Source organism: Eumetopias jubatus, unplaced genomic scaffold (genome assembly GCF_037043125.1).
Source record: "Eumetopias jubatus isolate StellerSeaLion01/CBP00866 unplaced genomic scaffold, mEumJub1_p1.0 scaffold_16, whole genome shotgun sequence".
Lineage (NCBI taxonomy): Eukaryota > Metazoa > Chordata > Mammalia > Carnivora > Otariidae > Eumetopias > Eumetopias jubatus.
Window position 1 is genome coordinate 66019202 of NW_028274822.1, and position 21891 is coordinate 66041092.

Consider the following 21891-nt stretch of genomic DNA (forward strand, 5'->3'; position numbering starts at 1 on the left):
CTACTCAGTTTGGGAAGTATCACACAAAGATGTGACTACCAGGAGACAAGATTTATAGCGGCCATTCTGGAGGCCAGCAACCACAGCAGGGTTGTGCCGTTGCTGGCTGGGTACAGCTTGTGGCCAAAGCTGAACCTGGGATTCAAGTCAGGAAGGGTGAAATTTTTCGAGCACTGTGTCAAGTCTGGACCAGACCCTCCTTCCCCTGCTCGTGAGGAGGGACCAGCATCGGGATCACCGGGCCTGAGAGCAGGGCTGAGGATTTCCCTACCCCTTCCCCTGTCCTTCCTTGCGACCTCAGGTTAGGGGCAGCAGGGGCAGGAAGCCTGGTAAAACCCACCACCACTGGTATCCTTAGGGCATGAGGTGCATGAGCCTTTTCTGCAAAGATGGATATGGACTGGGACCCACCTGAATCCACCTGGAGAAGTGGACGAACTGATAGAATCATTCCATGTTCCTGGGCACCATCTTCCGGACACCCCTGCAATTAGACACACACGCAGCAGTCCAGCATGACACCGGAACTACACTTCCCAGAAAGCTGTGCTACAAGCTCGTCTGGGTCGGGCGGTCAGAGCATCTGGGAAATGGAGTCCGCTGTCTGCGCAGCGCAAAGGCTCCCGGGAGTTGTAGTGGGCGCCCGGTCCGCGCAGGCGCACCTTCGCACAGCGGTCTTCCGGCTGCTCCTTTGTGGCTGTCGCTCGGCTTTTGTGGGAGGGCGGTCAGCCCCGGGACCTGTCTTCGAGGCCGGGCTCCGCGCCCTCTAGTTCACAGCAGCTGATCCCGAAGCCGGCCTGAGTGTGTGGGGCCCGAGTGATGGGGTGTGGGCGCCGCCTGGGGTGTGGGGCGCTTGCTGAGCCTGCCTGACCCCGACCTTGATGGGGGCGCAAGGGGCTCCGCGTGCGTGATTGTGCAGCCGGGACTGCGTGTGCGACCCCCCGGGGCTCCCCTGCAGGCTGTCCCTGAGCCCCAGGAGCAGGACCCGCGCCTCTGGGCCTGGCCTGGGCCCCAGGAGGCTGCAGAGCTGCCCACACCTCCGGGGAACGCTGCCGAGTGGCGCCATGGAGACCCCTGCCCCGAAGCCCCAGGAAACAGGTACAGCGTCACTCTCTGTCTGTGGATTTGTATCGGAAGAGACTGAAGGTGAAGTTTCCTGCTGTGAAATTCTATACGGAAAACTCAGAAATGACAGCTGTATGAACGTTGATGAATCTTACCTACCCAAAGTTAAGCAGAAGAGTAACACACAAAACGATTACGTTTATACCAAGGTCAAACACTGGCAAAATAGAAACTATTGTTTATGGGTGCAAAGTTGTGGTAAAACTGTGAAGTTAAGCAAGGAAAGTATTACTGTAAAAGCCAGAAGCGTGTTTAGCTGGGGAGTGTAGGGAGGTGAGGGAGAGAGATGGTAAGAGAAATAGGGCAGAGGCTGTTTCCGGGACACCACTAGTATTTATTTCATGACCTGTGTCAAGAATTCCATGGATGTTCTCTATACAACTGTCCGCTCCAGCGTAAGGTTCTTGCACGCACTGTATGTGTGTTTCACAATCAAAATCAAGTACAATGTAAAATAGAAATGGTGAGAACAGGGGCACCTGGGTGGCTCAGTCGTTGAGCGTCTGCCTTCGGCTCAGGTCATGATCCCCGGGTCCTGAGATCGAGCCCCGCCTCGGGCTCCCTGCTCCTCGGGAAGCCTGATTCTCCCCCTCCTGCTCCCCCTGCCTGTGTTTCCTCTCTGTGTGTGTCTCTCTCTGTCAAAGAAGTAAATAAAATCTTAGAAAAAAAAAGAAAGAAATGGTGAGACCAGACATCCTTGCCTAGTTCCTAATATCAGGGTTAAAACATTGAATGTGTCATTATTTATTATGATGTGAGTTGTAGGTACTTTTTGTGGATGCCATTTATCAACTGAATAAGTTCATTACTGGTTTGCTAAGCATTTTAATCATGAACTAGTGTAGAATTTTATCTAGTGATTTTCTGCATCTATTAAGATATGATTTTCCCCTTCATTCTCTTAATATGATTTTAATGTGATTAATTACATAAAATTCCTAATCTTAAACCAACATTTTTGTTTTCTGGGATAAACTCCACTGGAGGATATACACACACCTGCACACTTATATATACATATATTTTTGATTTGCTGATATGTGGTGAGGATTTTTATATCTATGTTCCTGATATTGGTCTTTAATTGTCTTGTCATGATTTGTCAAGTTTGAACAGCAAGGTTGTGTTGGCCTCATGAAATGAGTTAGGAAGCATTTCCTTTTCGATTTTCTGATGGAGTTTGTGTATTTTGCCTTTAAGTGTTCGATAGCATTCATTCATCACTGAAAACCATTGGGGCCTGGAATTTTCTTTATGGGAGGAGCTGGTCCTGAGAGAGAAAGGATCTATGCTGTCAATGTCTCAGAGATGTCAGAAAAGACAAGGAAGCCAAGGGAAAAGCCCCACTCTTTCTCCACGGTGTAGAGCCCCAGGGGCACAAGTGGTCGTGTCCTTTGTGCCCCTGTTGGGGCGCGGGGGGAGAGGTGAGCAGTCCTCTCTGGACAGTTCTGGGCCCACAGGAGCAGGCACTCATGTGTCCTCTCTCTCTCTCTCTCTCTGCAGCTTTTCCTGGAAAAGAGGACATGGCCAAGGCACAGGTGACGCTGAGGACTTTGCTTTCTGTGCAGGTGGGAGTCAGGCAGCGTATGTTTATTCTTTCTGACCTTTGCGTGTTTATTTATTGGAGTCGTAATGTTTATTTAAAGCCCACTTCTGTGAATTTTTTAAGTCATTAAATTTTCAAATAAGTAATACATGCACATAATTGAGAATTCAAACATGCAAAAGGGTGAACGGAGAAGTGCAAGTCTTCTACTTCTGTCCCCAGCCCCTCAGTTGTCCTCTGCAGACAACCTCCTGTGTATTCTTTTAGGGATAATTTATACATATGCAACCATCTGAATTTGTATCCTTCATCCATTTCTTTTTCACCCAAGTGGTAGAATGCTACACACACAGGTTATCACTTTGCTTTTTTCTACTGTGGCAAGATATGTAGAACATAAAATTTGCCATTTTAACCATTTTTTAGCATACCCTCCAATTACATTCACAATATGGTACACTCGTCACCGATTATCACCACCCAGTTACCATCAAGCGAAACAGAAACTATATAAACTAAGAAATAGGGGCGCCTGGGTGGCTCAGTCTGTTAAGTGTCCAGCTCCTGGTTTTGGCTCAGGTCCTGATCTCAGGGTCATGGGATTGAGCCCTGTGTTGGGCTCCGCGTTTAGGATGGAGCGTGCTTGAGATTCTCTCTCTCCCCCGCTCCCTCTGCCCCTCCCACTGCTCGCTCTAAACAAACAAACAAATAAATAAAATCTTTCAAAAAAATAAACTAAGAGATAATTCCTCACTCTTAACATATGATATGTGTTGTAGCATGTATCAGAATTTAACTCCTTTTCATGGTGGGATAATATTTCATTGTATGCATATCCCCCATTTGTGTATCCAATCATCTGTTAATGGACACTTGGGTTGTTTCCACTTGTTAGCTATTGGGAATAATGGTGTTGTGAACATGGGTGTACAGGTATCTATCTGAATCCCTGTTTTCCATTCTTTGAGGCATATACCTAAGAGTGGAATTGTTGGGGTATATGGTAGTTCTGTGTTTAACTTTTTGAGGAATCACCAAACTGGTTTCTACAGCAACTGTACCGTTATACATTCCTACCAGCTGTGCAGAAGTGTTTCAGTTTCTCCACGTCTCACCAACACTTGGTATTTTCCGTTGCTTTTATTGCAACCATCCTGGTAGATGTGAAGTAAAATTTTATTATAGTTTTGATATGTATTTCCCTAATAACAAATGATGTTGAGCATCTTTTCATGTATTATTTGGCCATATGTATACATATACATAGATATATTCTTTGGAGAAATGTCTCTTTAAATCTTTTGTCCATTTTTATTTTTATTTAAAGATTTTATTTATTTGAGAGAGAGAGCATGAGCAGGGGGAGGGGCAGAAGGAGAGATAGAATCCCAAGCAGACTCCACGCTGAGGACCCTGAGATCATGACTTGAGTCCAAATCAAGAGTCAGATGCTTAACCGACTGAGCCACTCGGGTGCTCCTGTCCATTTTTAAGTTGGGGCTTCTTTTTTTTTTTTTTTTTTGGTGGTGGTGGTTGTTAATTTGTATGTGTTCTTTATATATGGTGGATATTAAGCACTTACTGTTCTTTGGACCCAGATTTTAGACACTCATCCCCCATGAATTCACATTAGGCCATGAGGGTTTTCAGTGCAGGAGAGATGGAAGAACCCCTCAATAGAGGAGGGCTCCATTTATAGTAATGTTCTGTGTATAACAATCTTCATACTAATTAAAATTATAAAACTGATTTATTTATTTATTTTTGTTTTGTTTTTTAAAGATTTTTATTTATTGAGAGAGAGAGAGAATGGTAGAGAGAGAGCATGAGAGGGAAGAAGGTCAGAGGGAGAAGCCGACTCCCTGCTGAGCAGGGAGCCCGATGCGGGACTCGATCCCGGGACTCCAGGATCATGACCTGAGCCGAAGGCAGTCGCCTAACCGACTGAGCCACCCAGGCACCCAAATTATAAAACTGATTTAAAATATATTAAGTATACAAGAGAGTCAAATATAGAAGCATTTTGCAGGCTGAATTTCAAGGAAACTTTGAACCCAGAAAAGTCAGCAGGAGCAGAGGACGCATTTCCCTGACAGCGTTCTGTTCCCATGGCAGAGACAGGCATCCAACGTCCTTGCAGTGCAGGCTGAGGGGACCTCACAGGGGAATCCAAACCCACACCAACACCAACGGTCAAACTGGAAGACGGGTCCGTGTAGAATTACTATGAGGTGTGAACCACCTTGGTACTCGGAGAACTTGAAGCCTTTTCCTTGGTTCAAGATGATGGTAGACTGGTTATGACCCCAAGCTCCTGGAAGAGGCAAACTCCAATGTCAAGTAATCCTGAGATACCTGGTAACGTAAGCAGTGTGCAATACACCATGTATTTAACCATCCGGAGGTCATTAGTGATCTGGATAAAACCTGTCAGCCCGAACACCACAGAGGACACCTCTTCATTCTACTGCTCTGGGCAGTGATACTGGAATGATCCAATTGCTGAAGTCTGGACATCATTCCAGGAGCTCTGGGAGGTGTCAGATGGGCTGGACGACTTGGTGTCTCGGCCCAGCAGGTGGCGCTGTGGGACTGGGCCTGTGAGGACGGGCTTCTGGTCCAGACCAGCTGGGGAACTGCTCTACTCACTCCTGCCCACTTGGCAGGGGGTGTCTTCACTGAAGTGTGGCTGCAGCACCTGTGTCCCCGCAGCTGCGTGGGGGCTCAGCTCTGACTCCCTCCCTCCTTCCTGCTCCATCCGCCACCCCATGGAGGCCTTGCCCAGGCTGGTGTTCAGACAGGGACAGACCCGCCCACACCTGGAGCAGTTGGCATCATGAAAACTAATCACGTGCCATGCTGCGGGGGCCCAGGGCAAGAGACCCCTGGGGACAGGAGGAGGGGAAAGCCAACAATGTGGCCTCAGCCAGCGAGCTCTGGGGCGTCTCTGTCCTGTCCTGATTCCTCTCTGGCCTCCTCCCTCATAGACAAGGAGTTCCCTTTAGGGCTGAAGGGAAAAGCTGCTGCGGTGGGAGGGGGGAGGCATTTGCACTGCTTTGTTCCCAAACAAGTCCCATTCTTTCTGTCACCTTAGAGCCTCCAGCTTTCCTTCCAGACTGTGGCACTCTGCCATCCAAGGCATCGGGGTCCTTGTTGGGGAAAAGGAAAAAAAAGTGACATATATTATAAATTATTATAAATAAATATCACATATTATAAAAGTATATAATATATACACATTATATAAACATATATTAAATGTGTACACTATATTATTGAATTATTACATCATTTTATATATACTCTAGTAAATATAAATGTCATGTATTATATAAAATACCATAGATTATATATGAATATTATATCATGTGTATGTTACAAGTTGCATGCTGCATATACATATCGTATATTATAAGTTATACATTTAAGTACCATAAGCTATATATAGAGGGAGGGAGAGGAAAATGAAGTTACTGGGGTCTGGGAACTAATATGAGTTTGCTCCGTCCTGAATTAAATTTAGAGACCGAGCCAGGTGTGGAGTCACACAAAAGAATCCATATTTGCAGCAAATAAGGGGATCACAGGGAATACCTTGCAAAGCCTTGACTCCCAGAGCAGGAGTGAGTGGGTTCTTTTTATTATTTGGGATGAATATTCAGAGGGGAGCTTTGTCATCCCACGTCAAGGTGGGCGTAAGGTCGGTCAGGAGTCCTGAGAGTGCAGGCCTACACAGGCATCCTCTGCTCTGTGAATGCGGCCAGTGCTCCTCCTAGTGCAGAGACTGTCACATTATAACGAAGCAGAGGTGGCTGTCCCACAAGGGGAAGGAGCTAGGGACCTGCTCCCAGAGCCAGCATTAACTGGAAAGGGTTTGAGCTCCTTAACTGAGGCAAGGAGGCCAAGGCCTGGTTTCCTTGGAAACAGCCCGGGGGGTGTCTCTGATGTGCTTAGACTGTTTCCTGGATTGTTAGAGATTGTCCATTTTTGCATTCCTTTTCTTCCCTTAAAATCCTTAACTACTGAAGTTTTCTTGTTTTTGTGTTTGTTTTTGTTTTGCATTTCTTCTTAATCCTGACACCTCTCAGGAAGATCTGCAAGATGTGTGCTGGGAAAGTAGAGCCACTAGGGCAGAGATCACAGGAAATAGCTGGGGGCCTAAAATGACTTCTCCTGTGCCAGGAACACTATATTCCATCTTCCCCCCACCAACCCTGGGGACCCCTAGCTTTTTCTGCTCACACACGGACCCACTGATGGGACTCCTTGGTACTGGAGCCCCTGGTAGGCAGTGCGCATCAGCATGGTCCTTCAGAGATGAAAACACCGCCCAAAGGCAGCTCTCCCCTGGGACAAGCAGCATCTCCTTAGAGCCCCCGGGAGTTGGAGGCAAGGGAGAGGCTCTCTGCTCCTTCCAACTTTGTGAGGGGCTCCTGGGCCCACGGTTCTTCTCCCACATCCAGTTTTCCAATCCTCGTGCTCACCACTGGCTCCAGACCGTGCCAGCAGGAAAGGATTCTTCTGACCCGGGATGCCTTGAGAATGCCTGAGACAGGTTCTAGGGTGGGCTCAAGGCTCTCTTCAAGGTCAGGGAGCCTGGCTGATTACTGTGAATCCCCAGTTTATTCATGATGGAATCTACAATAAATTCATTAGTTCTCAAACTGTCATGATATTTCGTTGCTCTTCCTAAGGAATATGATATTGGTCATTTATTTCTATATTTTATGGTGACTTGCAGAAGCTGACAGTGTGTTTTTCAGATATGACAATTATTCTTTCCAGTTTTTCCTTTTTCTCTTAAGTGTTAGGTCCTCCTTATCTTCAAATTTGAAGCAGATAGAATTGCATACTTTTCTCCAGTGTATCAAAGAATCTTTTGATAAATGGACACAAAGTGATTGAGTAGGAACCTTTGTGCGATAGAAGTTGGACTCTCAAACACAGACACTGAGAAAGGCAAAGAGAAACCATGCACATTATATGAAACACACAGTGTGCTAAGAAATTCTGAAATGAATATAAAATCACATTTTACTTCACGCTAGGATGAACAATGATCTGACACCTGTGGATATTCCTTAAATGTGTGTTTAAAGAGTGAATGAGTGAATGAATGAATGCATGAATGATGCAGACTAGGCCCTCAGGCGGAAGGTCACTGTAACACACACGTCCTCCCTCTAGGGGAGGGAAGGCATCCCTCGGCCCTGGTTCTCTGTGAGTGTTTCTGCACCTCTGCACAGGTCATACCATGGCCTCTATGTGACAAGGGGACAACGGACCCATCACCAGCCCTCCGCCTGCTCTCCCACCTGACCTCACCTGTGTCCCTCCAGGCGTCCCCGTCCATCCACCTGGCACACGCTCTGGCCTACCCCTCCCTCTCCCACAGTCCAGGGCCCAGTCACTCCCTGTGTCCCACCTGGGGACACAAGCCACTTCACCCTTCCCTGTTTCCTTGGCTGTCATCTTCCTCCGGTCACCCTCCCCCCAATGGCCCCTTCTAGGTTTCCCTGTCCCAAATGCTGTCCGTGGACTGCCCATGGAGCTAATTCTCTAATGAGCAACAGTGAGGACAGGCCCAGCTGGGATTAAGAATCTCACAGCAAGTGGACGAGAGGTCACAGGATGTCCCCGCGCTGGTCGCTGCTGGACACTCAGGCCCTGCCCTGTCTCCAGACGCCCCAGGAGCCTCTTCAGGGTTCACTCTGTCCTGTCAGCCCTGCTCAGGAAAGACCCAGCATTCCCACCCTCTGCGCCCTCCTCTCTGAAGCTGTGCGTCCCCTCCACAAGCCCCTGTTCACATTCAGCACCCGGAGCCAGCCCACCTCTGAGAGCCTCCTACAGGGACAGATTCCCTCTGCTCTCTGCTCCCCGGGTCTTGCCCTCAGCTCCACGGCGGTCCACAGGCTCTCCTGGGTCAGGACTGCTCATGTACCTCCTGCTGGACCCCTGTCCACGGAGGAAGCCTGATCAGGGACAGCACACCAGGACCTCTGTCCTTCCTTGGAGGGTCACTGTCACCTGGTGCGAACAGGAATCAGAGGAGCAGGTGAAGGAGAGGCTTGCTAGCAGTGCGAAAGAAGGACGTATTTGCTGAGAGACGAGCAGGGGGTGCGGTGAGGTGGCATCTGGGTGTTCGTGCAGGCTAGGGCTCCCAGCTGGGTAGTCCTCCACCGACAGGAGGCCCTAGGGCTGGGCCCCTTGCTTTCAGTGGGAACTGGGCAGTCGTGTCCTCTCTGGACCTGGACCAGTCCCTAGACCTGGCCTGTGTGCGGTCCCAGCAGCTGCTTCCTCCAGGCCCACCAGGGAGAAACCAGTGCATCAGGAATTTACCCCGTCAAGGGGCCACAGGCCTGGGAGTGCACAGCAGGGAGAAGCGGGGGGGGGGGGGGGGGGGGGGTCACATTTGCACGAGCAGCTGCTCTGTGCGGCCCCTGGACAGGGGATAAGACAGGCCCGGGGCAGCCCAGCCCCAGCTCCGTGGCCTAAGAAGGGGCTGTGACACCATGGCCTGGAGCCCCGTCCTCCTTGCACGCCTCTGTCACTGCACAGGTGGGGACAGGGCCCAGTGCCCGAGGGCGGCCCCCCAGCCTGAGTCCGATCCCTCTGGCTCAGCTCCTCATGCACACGCACCCCATTCCTTCTCTTCCTTCTGATGTGTGTGTCTGCAGGCTCCCAGTCCCAGCCCCTGCGGACACGGCCGCCCTCCCTCTGGGCGTCTCCGGGAACGACGGCCAGACTCACCTGCACCCTGAGCAGGGACAGCGGTGTGGGCGGCTCTAACATCGACTGGATCCAGCAGCGGCCAGGGAGCCCTCCCCGGTGTCTGCCGAGGTTCCCCTCAGACTCCGAGAAGCACCAGGGCTCCGGGGTCCCCGGCCGCTTCTCGGGCTGCAAAGACGCCTCGGCCAAGGCGGGGCTTCTGCGCATCTCGGGGCTGCAGGCCGAGGCCGAGGCGGACTCTCCCTGGGCTACAGCTCACGGCAGTGGGCGCAGCTACCGCTCCTCACAGCCTCTCAGAGAAGGAGGAGGTGAGACGAAAACCAGAGATCTTGTCTCTGAGCCTCTTTGATTGAGAGGCTCCTGTAGGGGAGACTCCTCTGTGGGGAGACCTGTCCTTGAGGAGGAAGGACAGACACACAGATTAGGCTGTCGCCTGAGCCGGCACAGGTGTCCCAGTGACGTAAGAACGAACGTGAGGGTCGAAGCCAATGGCAAAGAAAGAATTCTTGGGCCATCTTTGGTTCAAAAAAGGTGGTTTCATTAAAGCATGGGGACGGGACCCGTGCGCAGAAGGAGCTGCACCGGGGTCGGGAGGAGCGGCCCATTACGGACTTTCAAGTCGGGAGGGGGTTAGGGATAGTGTAAGTCTCCGAGGAATTTTGGAAGCAAGGCTTCCAGGACCTTGAGTGGGCTAGCTATTGTTGGGAAAAGGTCATGTATTACCGTCTAATAAACCCTTAGACGTGAGACCCCTCAGTTGTATATCGGTGGGCCATATGCTTGGGGGATGATTGCCAACACGTCTCTTGGGGGGGTTAGAGATAAAGTTTCCAAAGGAATTTTTATACATTAAAACAGACTTACAGGATCCTGGGGTCGGTTCAGGCTAGCATTGCCTTTTGCCCTTAGCAAAGCGCTAACATTGAAGCAGTTGAGTCCCTAGAGGAATGTCTCTCTGCCTGTTTCAAGGACTTCGGTGGGCTCTAGGTAGTAAGGATGTTGAATAATTTTTCTTCTGCCTTTGTTTCCCACATCACTGTCACACAAAGGAAACTTGATCTGCAGCAGACGAGGAGATCAGGGGAAGAATTTCCAAAGCTGTGGCTCCCTGAGTGGGGGTGAGCGGGTGCCATTATTCAGGGTTAGGATGAATGTTCACAAAGGGGAGTTTTGTCATCCAGGGTAGAGGTGGACATAAGGTGGTGCAGGGAACTGAGAACACAAACTGTGATGTATCCTGTGGGGTGTTCCTGAAGCTTGTGCTCCTCCCAGGGCAGGGATTTAAGATTATAAGAGGCAGAGTCACACTCCATGGTCCTTCTGTGCAGGAGGAGTTGGTGGATGAGCTCAAGTTGGTCCAGGCTGCCAGGCTTTTCCTGCTGTTTGCCTCTGAAATGTAAGGTTAACTTTCCTGTGAAGAAGAAGGGGTGTTCCTGGGAGTCTTGCTGGTAACAGTTTTCACCTCATTAACCCTGTGGAGCATGGTTTCAATCCTACAGAAAATGACTGGAGAACGTGCTTTAGGTGAATGTTTGCTTTTGTTAAAGCACTCAGAGTTTTCCCACTGAGTTACTGTTTCTGAGGTGGTTAGACTGTTTCCTGGCCTGGTAGGACTCTTAGGTTTTGTGTTCCCTAAAGCTGTTAAAATCCTTAACTACTGAGGTAATTACATTTCTTTGTTCTTTCCTGCCTAGGAAATTCCACAAGATGTGTGCTGGGCAGGTAGAAACTGCAGGGCATAGATCACAGAAAATAGCTGGGGGCTAAAATTACTGCTGTAGGGTCAAGGAAGCTATTCCGCTTCATCCCCCACCCACCCACCCTGGGGACCCCTAACTTTCTGCTTGCAGATGACTCAGGGTATCTCTTTGAAAAATATTACACTGATAGGATAATTCAGTAAAGTCATGAGAAATATATAAAATAAAGTTTCTATTACTTCTTTCAATAATAACTTAAATAATAATGGTACTATTTCACATGCTAAAAATAACGAAAATGATTCTCATAATATTACCAACAAAGTAAAAGTGGTAATGTTATGGGACAGAGAACTGGTTTCTGAACTTAGGTTCTGCGTTTGCCTCCGGATAGTCAATGCTTGAGACAAGGGATGGAAGCGATGGTGGGAAAGGAACGGGTGCTTTACTCAGGAAGCCAGCAACCTGGGAAGATGGTGGACTAATGTCTCAAAGACCATCTTCCCCATCCAGGAGAAGCCCTAGAGTTTTACAGGGGAAGGTGCAGGAAACGGTGGGGGCTGTGTGCAGAAAAAGCAAGTGCACAGGCAGCTAGTCCTATGTGGACATGACCCTTAACAGACTTGCTGGCATCCTTGGTAGGGCTGTTTCAAATGTGCTCAGGCCTTCTCCCCCGGGAAAGTCTCGTCCTTCACTCCTCTGGGCCACTGGCCTGCAAATCTCAGGAAAGTAGGGTAGTTCTGCTATGAACCAAGGGACTTAGCTCAGCAAACAAGGAGTGCATAAGCTTGAAGCAAGTTCACCCTTAAAACCAGTGGGAGTGCTGTTACACTAAGAGGAAACATCCTCAGATGTGTGCAATCTGTATATTAATGAAATTATAAAATTCCCTGAAGAATATGCAGCACATTTGAAAAAAGGGTGAACATCTTATTTTTGTCTTGAATAGGGAAGTCTTCTAGCTTCTGTTTTCCAGTTTGGAGTCTGGATAGGAAGATACATTCTAACATCAAGGAAACTGAGAAAAGTCTGACTATGTACTGCAGACGGGGGCAGATAACAAAGGATTTACAGAGACGGAAATGAGAAATGAAGGACCACAGTGTGTCTGAACTAGGGACGCCCCATAGGGGGTCTCACACGTTCACAGGGGAGCAGTCAGCATGGCCACGTGCACCTGCAGCCACAGTCAGCTGGGGACTCGGGGGAGGGAGCAGCACGGTGGATTCCATGGAGGTAGGGTTAGTGAGGTGTGGGGACTAACCCTTGAGGAGAACATGGGATGGATTGCGATGGTGATAATGATGACCCATGATTTTTAGTAAGTGAGGAAGAACGGAGTATAAGGAAGTGAAGAAAGCATCAGGGTAAAGGAGAGAGAAAATGGCATTTCTTCTATGTCATGAATATCTTCCCACCCACCTTCACTTTGGACCGGAAGTCCACCTTCCCACCCTGCCTCCTACCTTGCCATCTTGATACTAAAGCAGGAGTGGAAATAAATCAGTTGTGATCGTAGCCAAACTATTAGAATGACAGAGGAGAGCAGGGCTCCCTCACCTTCTCAGGTAGATTTGAGTCTCTTCTACTACCTCCTCATTGATGTGGGTTCCCCAGGTCTTGTAACTCCACACGTTCTCCATCATGACTCCACTTCCCTCTTGACACATCATCCACCCCACTTGTTGAATTGCTACAAGTATTCATGGGCGGCCCTCACCCTCTATTGCCAGGTAGTGACCTGAACTATTGTTATATACGCATAATTCTGAATATATGACACAGTTTTTGAAAAGGAGGGAATCAATTCTCTAAAAGTTACGAAATCAAATGACTGCATCCACCTCATCACCCAGTGTGGACTCCATATGTCATGATTACTTCTCCTTTCTCCCTCGCCCACAGAGACCTTGCTGGTTAGCTGTCCTGGATAATCTCACTCCCGACCAGCTTTTATTCATTCTGTCTTCCTGCTCTCCCTGGGTGGCATTTCCTCCAGACTTTCCCTGTTGTCCCTCATGCCCGACCTGCTCTCCAGCCAACTCCCTGCCCTCCCTTTCTCATGGTTGCATTTCACAGACTGGTACCTTCCACCACAGGTTTTGCCCTCTTGTGACCTTGCCCGTCATCATCCACTATGTCTTCATCCAGGATGCTCCTACACCTAGATTCTTTCCAGCGCCACACCATACATTCCCACTTCTAGGAGCCTCATCCACTGCATATAGGGAACAGACATGCAGAGGATTCTCACTCAGCAAATTTGTAAAAGAGGAAAGAAATGGGAGGGGGTACCGGATATTTCTTCTGAGCATCTATTCAAATGAATTGGGTAGACCTATTACAGATTTTGAAAGATGCCCTCGTTATTTTCTTGGTAAATGTAGAACAATAACATTATGATATCATTTACTCACAGTTGTAGAAAGATGATATTTAAGAACGAGGGGAAAGCCTGAAAAGATAACCATATGAAGCTGTTTACAAGAGTTATCTGTAAAGGCAGCTGGATGGAATTAGCAAGAAAAATAACTTTAAACTCTGCTTCTACACCACACATAGTGTTTGGATGTACTGCTTTGTGTCATATTATGTTTATTTTTTATGTACCATTCATGTGTGCAACTAAAAAATAGGATTTACTTTCTTCACAGAGTGCCCAACATAGGGAACCTAAGGCCCAGGTTGGTTCAAGTGACTGTACCACTGGAATTCAAAAACTAAATATTAAATCTGCATATTGTGAGTCCCTGATTGACTAATATATAAATCGTATTATAATATCTGAAGGCATCAATTTAAATGTAAAAATATTTTATGCAAAGAGAAAAATACTTTTGTAGAAATTTCAAAGATAATATCCAAATAGAAGTTTTTACAAAAAAGGATGGCAAGAGCATTGAAGACAATAGTCTTGAAACACATAAGCAAATGTGTGAATTAAATATGTGGGGAAAAGGGGCACCTGGGGGGCTCCTTTGTTAAGCGTCTGCCTTCGGCTCAGGTCATGATCCCAGGGTCCTGGGATCGAGTCCCGCATCAGGCTCCCTGCTCCGCGGGAAGCCTGCTTCTCCCTCTCCCACACCGCCCCCACCCCCGCTTGTGTTCCTGCTCGTGCTGTGTCTCTCTCTGTCAAATAAATAAATAAAATCTTAAAAAAAAAGGGAAAAATAAACTATATTATTCTTACATGATGTGATCATTTATGTAGAAAATACAAAATAATTGACATGAAAAGAAAAATCTCAAAACTAATAAGCAGTTACAACAAAGTTTCAGAATGCACACTTAATATAGAAGAATCAAGTGCTTACCCATTAACTAGCATCGAACGAGTGGAGTGTGAAATATACACAATTTATATTAGCGCTGAAAAAGGGGAAATTCTTAGGTATCAATCAAAAATAATATGTGCAAGATCTATGTAAGGAAAATAACACAATTCTGATGGATGAAATCAAAGAAAAACTAAATAAATTGAGAGATATTCTATGTTCATTGATGAGAAAGCTCATTACTTTCAAGATGTCAGTTCTTCCCAATTGGATGTATAGATTCAAGGCAACCCTTAAAATCCCAGCAAGTTATTTTGTAAATCCTGAAGAACTGATTCTAAAGTTTATGCAGAGAGGGAAAAGATCCAAATTAGCAACATAATATTCCAGGGGAAGAACAAAGTTAGAAGACTGACACTTGAACTTGAAGACCTATTATAAAGCTACAGTATTCAAGATCAATAGAAGACAAATAGAGAAATATAGATCACAATGTGTTATACTTTGTGTCTGCCCTGCTTTCAACAGATGCTCAATGTTGCCAGAATATGTGTGTCTACCAAGATCTCCAGGTGAAACCCATCTCCTTCCGAGAGAACCTGGTGTGGAGAACATGGGAAGGACTGAGTTCAGGGAGTCCAAGGCCAGAGGAGGTCTGAGGCTGGAGCAGGGGACAAGGGGCGGAGCTGCGAGGTGGATGCGGGGAGTGGGGGGAGTGTGCAGGCCAGAGCAGGGAGGATCCTTAGTTGTGGAGGGGCTTGGGTGTTTAGCAAACAGTAGTGAGGAGTTACTGAAGGGGTTGAAACCGTGGGGTGACCTCCCCGAACTAAAGAAGAAGGACCTCTCTGAGTGCCTTGAGGAGAGGGTTTCTGAGGGAAGTGGGTGATCATGGTCATAGGCCTTTTACTTAAGGTCCCCGTGAGTCTGGAGATTTGGTGACTATTTGCACATATAGCCAATTTGGTTTTGGGGCCCAGTGAGAACATGATTTCTGCACCCCTTTTCCCAGGCATGTGGAAACAATAAAACATCACATTCATCTTCCTACTGAAGGAAAGCAATGGGTACGAAACTACAAGTGGAAAATAAATTTAGCTACAATATGAACAGTTTGTGAGGCAGCAAAGACAGAATCCTGACAAGAATTTGAAAGAAATACTCAGAAACCAATGAAGTTAGGAGCTACATCTTACTTCCAAACATAAAGAGATATGTGTAATATTCACCACTAAAAGTTCAGTCAGGCAAAGCTGTTAGCTTTTCAGAAATCACTCGGTCATATCTGATCCCGATCAAACTGTAACAGCCACCACATGACCTTTGAAATGTTTGCTGAACTGATGTCTTGGGAGTATGTCACTGAACTTACTTCCTGGAAAATGTCCAGTCTTTACCATTCCCTGAAGATCCCCTTCAAGTCCCTCAAACCAGCTCCACTGTCCTCTGATCAGTGATGTTTGACATGATCCATTCACCTTTTACAGTAACTTCTCTGAGGATGGTGAACACTAATGGGTTATTTGTGTACATTTTTGCCCTTTCCATAGAGAGGTGTCCCTTCAGAAAGTGAGAAACCACAGTAATCATGTACAATGTACACGAATCTTGGTATCTAGAGATCAGTCATGGGGGTGAGAATAGACAGGGACCTGGTGAGCTGCTGAAAGTCACTGGGCTCTCAAGGCTTTGGTCCATGGTGAGGTGGGTGCCTTGTGACCAGCAGGGACGCTGTGGGTCTGCCCTCTTGACCCCACCCAGCTGTCAGGTGAGGACCCTTCACTCAAGGGAGCCTGGGCCTGCGTGCTGGGTCCTGTGCTCCCTGATGGAGACTCAGAAGCTGTGTCCTGTCAGGCCTGGCAGAGTCCCCTGAGCAGGGACCTGTGTGTGGTCTCAGCAGGTGCATCCTCCCAGGGCTCTCCCCAGGGCTGAAGCCACCCCCATCCTCCTCAGTGTGTCTGTGAGCTGAGCTCCAGCATCAGGTCTGAAGGAGGGGCTGGGCAGTCACTGGGTGGACCCCGTTTGCATGGACAGCCCCTCCTGTGACAGAGGGTGGAGGAGAAAAGGAGGCCTGGGGCAGCCCAGCCCACTGTGGGGACCAGGGGTTGTGTCACCATGGCCTGGACTCCTGTCCCCCTCATGCTCCTCTCTCACTACACAGATACAGACCTTGGGTATCGGGTCCCAGTTCCCAGGCTCCATCAGACCCTCTGGCTCAGACACTGAGAACCTCTGCCCTGGTCCCTGCCCCATCACCCATGAGCGTGTGTGTTTGCAGGCTCCCTGTCCCAGCCCGTGCTGACCCAGCCACCCTCCCTCTCTGCAGCTCCTGGAACAACAGACAGAGTCACCTGCACCCTGAGCAGTGGCTTCAGTGTTGGCGGCTCTAACATCTACTGGTACCAGCAGGAGCCAGGGAGCCCTCCCCGGTATCTCTTGTACTACAAGTCAGATAAGTACCAAGGCCCTGGGGTCCCCAGCCGCTTCTCTGGATCCAGAGATGCCTCGGCCAATGCAGCAGCTCATCTCTGGGCTGCAGGCTGAGGACGACGCTGCCCGTTACTGTGCTACAGAACATAGCTCTCATTATTCACAGTGTCTCAGACAAAGAGGACGTGAGACAAAAACTCCTCAGCCCACAGGCCTTGTCTCTGAGTCTCTTCTACTGAGAAGCTTCTGCGGAGGCTCCTGTAGGGGAGACTCCTCTGTGGGGAGACGTGTCCTTGCGGAGGGAGGAGTGACACACAGATTAGGCTGTTTCTTGAGCCAGCACGGGGGTCCCGGGAGCTCACCTGGGTGAGGGAATGGAGCCCGAATGCTCATCCCCCAGGGTCTGGAGAACACCAGCAATACTAAACACATATACATGAAAAACATCAGTCCTTCCTTCCTGTTGTGTCTCCTGTACTACTGTCAGGAAGCAGGAATGTCCTGTCCATTTCAAGATCCTTCTATCTGGACTAAGAATCAAACTGACATGAGACAGATTAATAGGAGAAAATCAAATTTCATATTGTACATATGGGAATCCACACAGACATGGCAATTCCAATGACACTCAGGCAAAATGAAGTATATATGTTTTTCTGACCTACATGGACCCTTGTGGGGAATATGGGAAACGTGCCAAACTACAAATTAGAAAAGGTGAAACCAAAACAATATTTCTGTCCAGAGAAAATCATGCACGGGAATATTTAGAGAAGATTTGTTCATAATCACCATATGTGAAAACAATCAGAACTGCACATGGATGTTTATACCAGGTTTTTAATAATCCCTAAGACTTGATGTAACAAAGATGTCCTCCAATAGGTTATACATTTGTACACTGGGATGTTAATCAGCTTTCTACCCCATGATCCAGCAATTGCACTGCTAGGTATTTACACAAAGGATATGCGAATACTGATTCAAAGGGGTACATGCACCCAATGTTTATAGCAGCATTAGCAACAATAGCCTAACTATGGAAAGAGCCCGAATGTCCAATGACTGAAGAATGGATAAAGAAGATGTAGCATATATATATAGTGGAGTATTGCTCAGCCATCAAAAAGAATGAAATCTTGCCATTTGCAACGATGTGGACGGAGCTAACATGTATTATACTAAGCAAAATAAGTCAGTCAGAGAAAGACAAATTCTGTATGATTTCACTCCTAAGTGGAATTTAAGAAACAAAACAAGTGATCATATGGGAAGGAAAAAAAGAGAGAGAGGGAAGCAAACCATAAGAGTCTCTTAACTATAGAGAAAAAGCTGAGGGTTGATGGAGGGAAGTGGGTGGGGGATGGGCTAAATGGGTGATGGGTGTTAAGGAGGGCACTTGTTGTGATGAGCACTGTGTAAATGACGAATCACTAAATTCTATACCTGAAACCAATTTTATCATATATGTTAACTAGACTTTAAATAAAAACTTGAAAAGAAGAAAAACACAAAACAAAAACAAACAAAAATAAATGACCTATGAAGTCACAGTAGTATACATGAATTTTAAATACATATTTCTTCAGAAAGAACATTTTAAAAAAGATTTTATATATTTACTTGAGAGAGAGAATGAGATAGAGAGAGAGAGAGAGCATGAGAGAGAGGGTCAGAGGGAGAAGTAGACTCCCCGCTGAGCAGGGAGCCCCCTGCAAGAATCGATCCTGGGACTCCAGGATCATGACCTGAGTGGAAGGCAGTCGCCTAACCAACTGAGCCACCCAGGCGCTCAGAAAGAAGGACATGTAAAGTGCCACATTTAATATAACTATAATTGAACTACATTTTAGAAGAGGCACAAATCTAGTCAGTGGTGGAGAGCAGGTGGAGGAAGCAGCAGGAGGATGGATATGCAAGAACAGGATTTATGGTGGTGTCGCTCTTACACAGGACACTGTGAAGCAGCCGCACCACACTGCTGTGTTGTCACAGCTCAGTAAACTCTATAGCACAGTGACAACACCTTAGTGCGTGCACATGAAGTCATCTAGGAAGTCTGGGGTCCATGACGGAGTGCACAATGTGACATCATCCCATTCGCTGCTCTAAAAAGGTAGGAAGCCACCTCACTGAAAGGGTGGGGCAAAGGGCTGATGACCTGAGGATTTTGAAAAGAAGGGGAGCCTGTATGGGAAACTGTACATGAGACCCTTTCTCCATTTGATGGACTTGTGTCTGATGGCGTGGGTGATCAATAATTGTGATGTTTCTGAGCCATGCCTGAATTGAACAATGAAGTCAGTGGTCACAGACGGTGGGAGCCAGCATTCTTCCTCCAGGATCAGAAGTTCCTGTTTTGTGCAGGTCTCATCCACTCCATAATCGATGCAGTGGTGGACCCACCTTTGTGGTTCTTATTATGACTACAAGTTATCCTTCAGCTAGAACCATAGGAATCTTTGAAAAATAAAGGTTTATTACTTATAAGACCTGGAAATTACACAGCACACCTGGGGCCACAGATCAAGGTCATGGGTTGAGAAAGAGTGAGCCCATGCCCTCCCCACCAGGAATGTGGACAGAGCCTCAGCTGACAGAGGAAGGAGCTGGGGGTGGGAGACAGAGACAGAGACATACAGAAAGACAGAGACAGACCAGCTTTCTTGGGTACCAATTTGAGAGTCATGGGGGCAGAGGCACTGGGGCCTTTGTCCTTTTGCTCCTTGCACTGAAGATGGGTTCTGACACCTCACTTTCACCCTGTTAGTGGAGAAGAACTGGAGAAGTGGGGACAGTTAGAGACAGTCCTCAATGAGGGGCCACAGCAGGAAATTCTGAGTGTGGCCATGGGGCTCCAGTCTAAGGATGGCCCAAGTGTGGCCCATCCTCCATGGAGAGTGGGCAGGGGACCCACAGTGCTGGAAGCAGGGGGATCTCTGCTCTGGTCTCCTGTCCCCTCATCTCAGTCAGGGGGGACGAGAGCTGGGGTTAGCAGCGGCACTGTGGAACCTGTTCCTGGGGTCCATGGGGTGAGGGCAGCTGGGAAGGCAGTGTCTGCTTGAGTCTGGGCCCAGGGCCCAGCTGCCTTGACCCCAGGAAGCTCAGAGCTCACGTGGGTCCTCCCAGTCCACTCCTCATGACAGACACCAGGAAGAGGAAGTGGAGGTAGGGGGCAGTGACCAGAATGCAGTGCTCTTCCCCACAAAGGCTGAGGGGATGAGAGAGAGCCTAGAGCTCTGCCTCCCTGTGGCTAGAGGTCCTGGGGATGTGCAGGTAGGGTGAGAAGTTTGGGTTCTTCTCCATCCCCACTTCTTCATGATGCTCACTGTCCAAGGCATTTCAGCCCGACCTTGGGTGCTCCACACTCATGCATCCTCAGGACCTGTCCTGAGCTCACCCTTGAGTTTAAAGGTCTACAATCATCACCACCAACCACATCTTCACTGTCCTCAGCCCTCCCTGAACATGTGTATGAGAAAGACAGCTCACCCAGCTCACCACTCGGTATCCTGAGCGGAAGGTAGGACGTTGCTAACACACACGGGGGCGGTGTCTGGGCTTCTGTCCCAGCCTCCTGTCCCTCCCTCATGTCCACACCCCCACCAGGGACTGCTCACCACACCTGGACACCAGCCGCAGGCCGCGGTCCCTGCATGCTGCCACTCAAGGTCAGGGTCCACCATTTCTGAGCTTGGACTTCAGGGTTTCTACTTATTTCTCAGACCTTCAACTCTTTTATGAACAGAGACGCATCTCCTTACCTCATGCTCCGCTGCAGTGAACAGCAGTGCCGTCGGACGGGGCAGTCGGAGCAGAAACCCCCAGTTCCCACTCTACTCTTCCTCCTTCTCTCCCCGCGTTCCTTCTGCTGCACAGCCTGCGTGTCTCCTGGGAGCACAGCCGCCTGCGTCCGCACCTCCTCTTTCCCTGCCTCAGTTGCTCTTCCTTGACCACGTAGGCTCTTCAGTCCTGCCCTGCTGTGTGCGCCCTCTATTCCCCTGCGCACACTGTCACCAGATCGTTTCGTCACTCTGTGAAATTGCGGTGTCCCTTCATGGTTTGAGCATCTTCACACCCTGTTTTGATTTTCTCTCCTATGAGCTCATATGGAGAACACGGTCACCCCTCTCCTGAGACACGCTTGAAAGTCCCCTCAGAAGAGGAGCTCCCAGAATGTCCCAAGGCGGGGGATAATCTCACTCTTTTCTATGATTTATGTGTTGTAGGCGTTCTCATTTCCACAGGAGTGTTTATTTCTTCACGACTTTCCTCTCTATGTTATAAGCGTCTCAAATCACAGACATGTATCCATGTTCTTTAAACCAGACCCAGCATGGGGCTTCCCACGGCTGCTCCCTCCACCCCCTCCTGGGTCCCACTCAGAGCAGGCCTTGCCCTCAGTCCCCTGTCAGGATCCCGATTCACTGACCAGGTGGAGTCTGAGCGAGTCTGAAAGGGGGTGCAAATTTTCATGAAGAGCACCCTCATTTGCATGGGGACAGTAGGGAGGATAAGGCAAGCCTGGGACAGCCCAGTTCCACTGTGGGGACCAAGGGCTGTGTCATCATGGCCTGGACTCCTCTCCTCTTCCGGTTCCTCTCGCTCTGCTCAGGTAGGGACATCATCTGACTTCTTGGGATCTTCCCAGATATTATCAGGCCCTAAGACTGAGAAACTCCCAGTGGAAATGCCCCATCACCCATGAGTGTGTGTGTCTGCAGCCTCCCTGTCCCAGCCCGTGCTGACACGGCCACCCTCCCTCTCGGCATCTCCGGGAACGACGGCCAGACTCACCTGGACCCGGAGCAGGGACATCAGTGTTGGCGGCTACTGCACGTACTGGATCCAGCAGCGGCCAGGGAGCCCTCCCTGGTGTCTGCTGAGGTTCTCCTCAGACTCCGATAAGCACCAGGGCTCCGGGGTCTCCAGCTGCTTCTCGGGCTCCAAAGACGCCTCGGCCAAGGCAGGGCTTCAGCACATCTCGGGGCTGCAGGCGGAGGCCGAGGTGGACTATCACTGTCTTGTTGGAGACAGTGGTGCTTCTCACAGTGACACAGGCCGAAGGGGAAGTAGAAAAACTCCCTGA

The 21891-nt window shown here is 48.7% G+C and overlaps 1 protein-coding gene and 1 gene segment (V, D, J or C); both read left to right on the forward strand.

The window, feature by feature from the left end:
- Positions 1-823: 823 nt before the first annotated feature.
- On the forward strand, positions 824-11177 carry LOC114198081 (immunoglobulin omega chain-like; the record flags this gene model as incomplete). Its single annotated transcript, XM_028089357.2, has 3 exons — positions 824-1098; positions 2629-2693; positions 9349-11177. Coding segments are annotated over 3 exons (741 nt in total), but the record flags the coding sequence as incomplete, so codon positions are not given.
- Positions 11178-21371: 10194 nt separating this feature from the next.
- LOC114198083 (putative non-functional immunoglobulin lambda variable 5-48) lies at positions 21372-21891 on the forward strand. The segment is given in 2 exon segments: positions 21372-21417; positions 21527-21891. Coding segments are annotated over 2 exon segments (411 nt in total).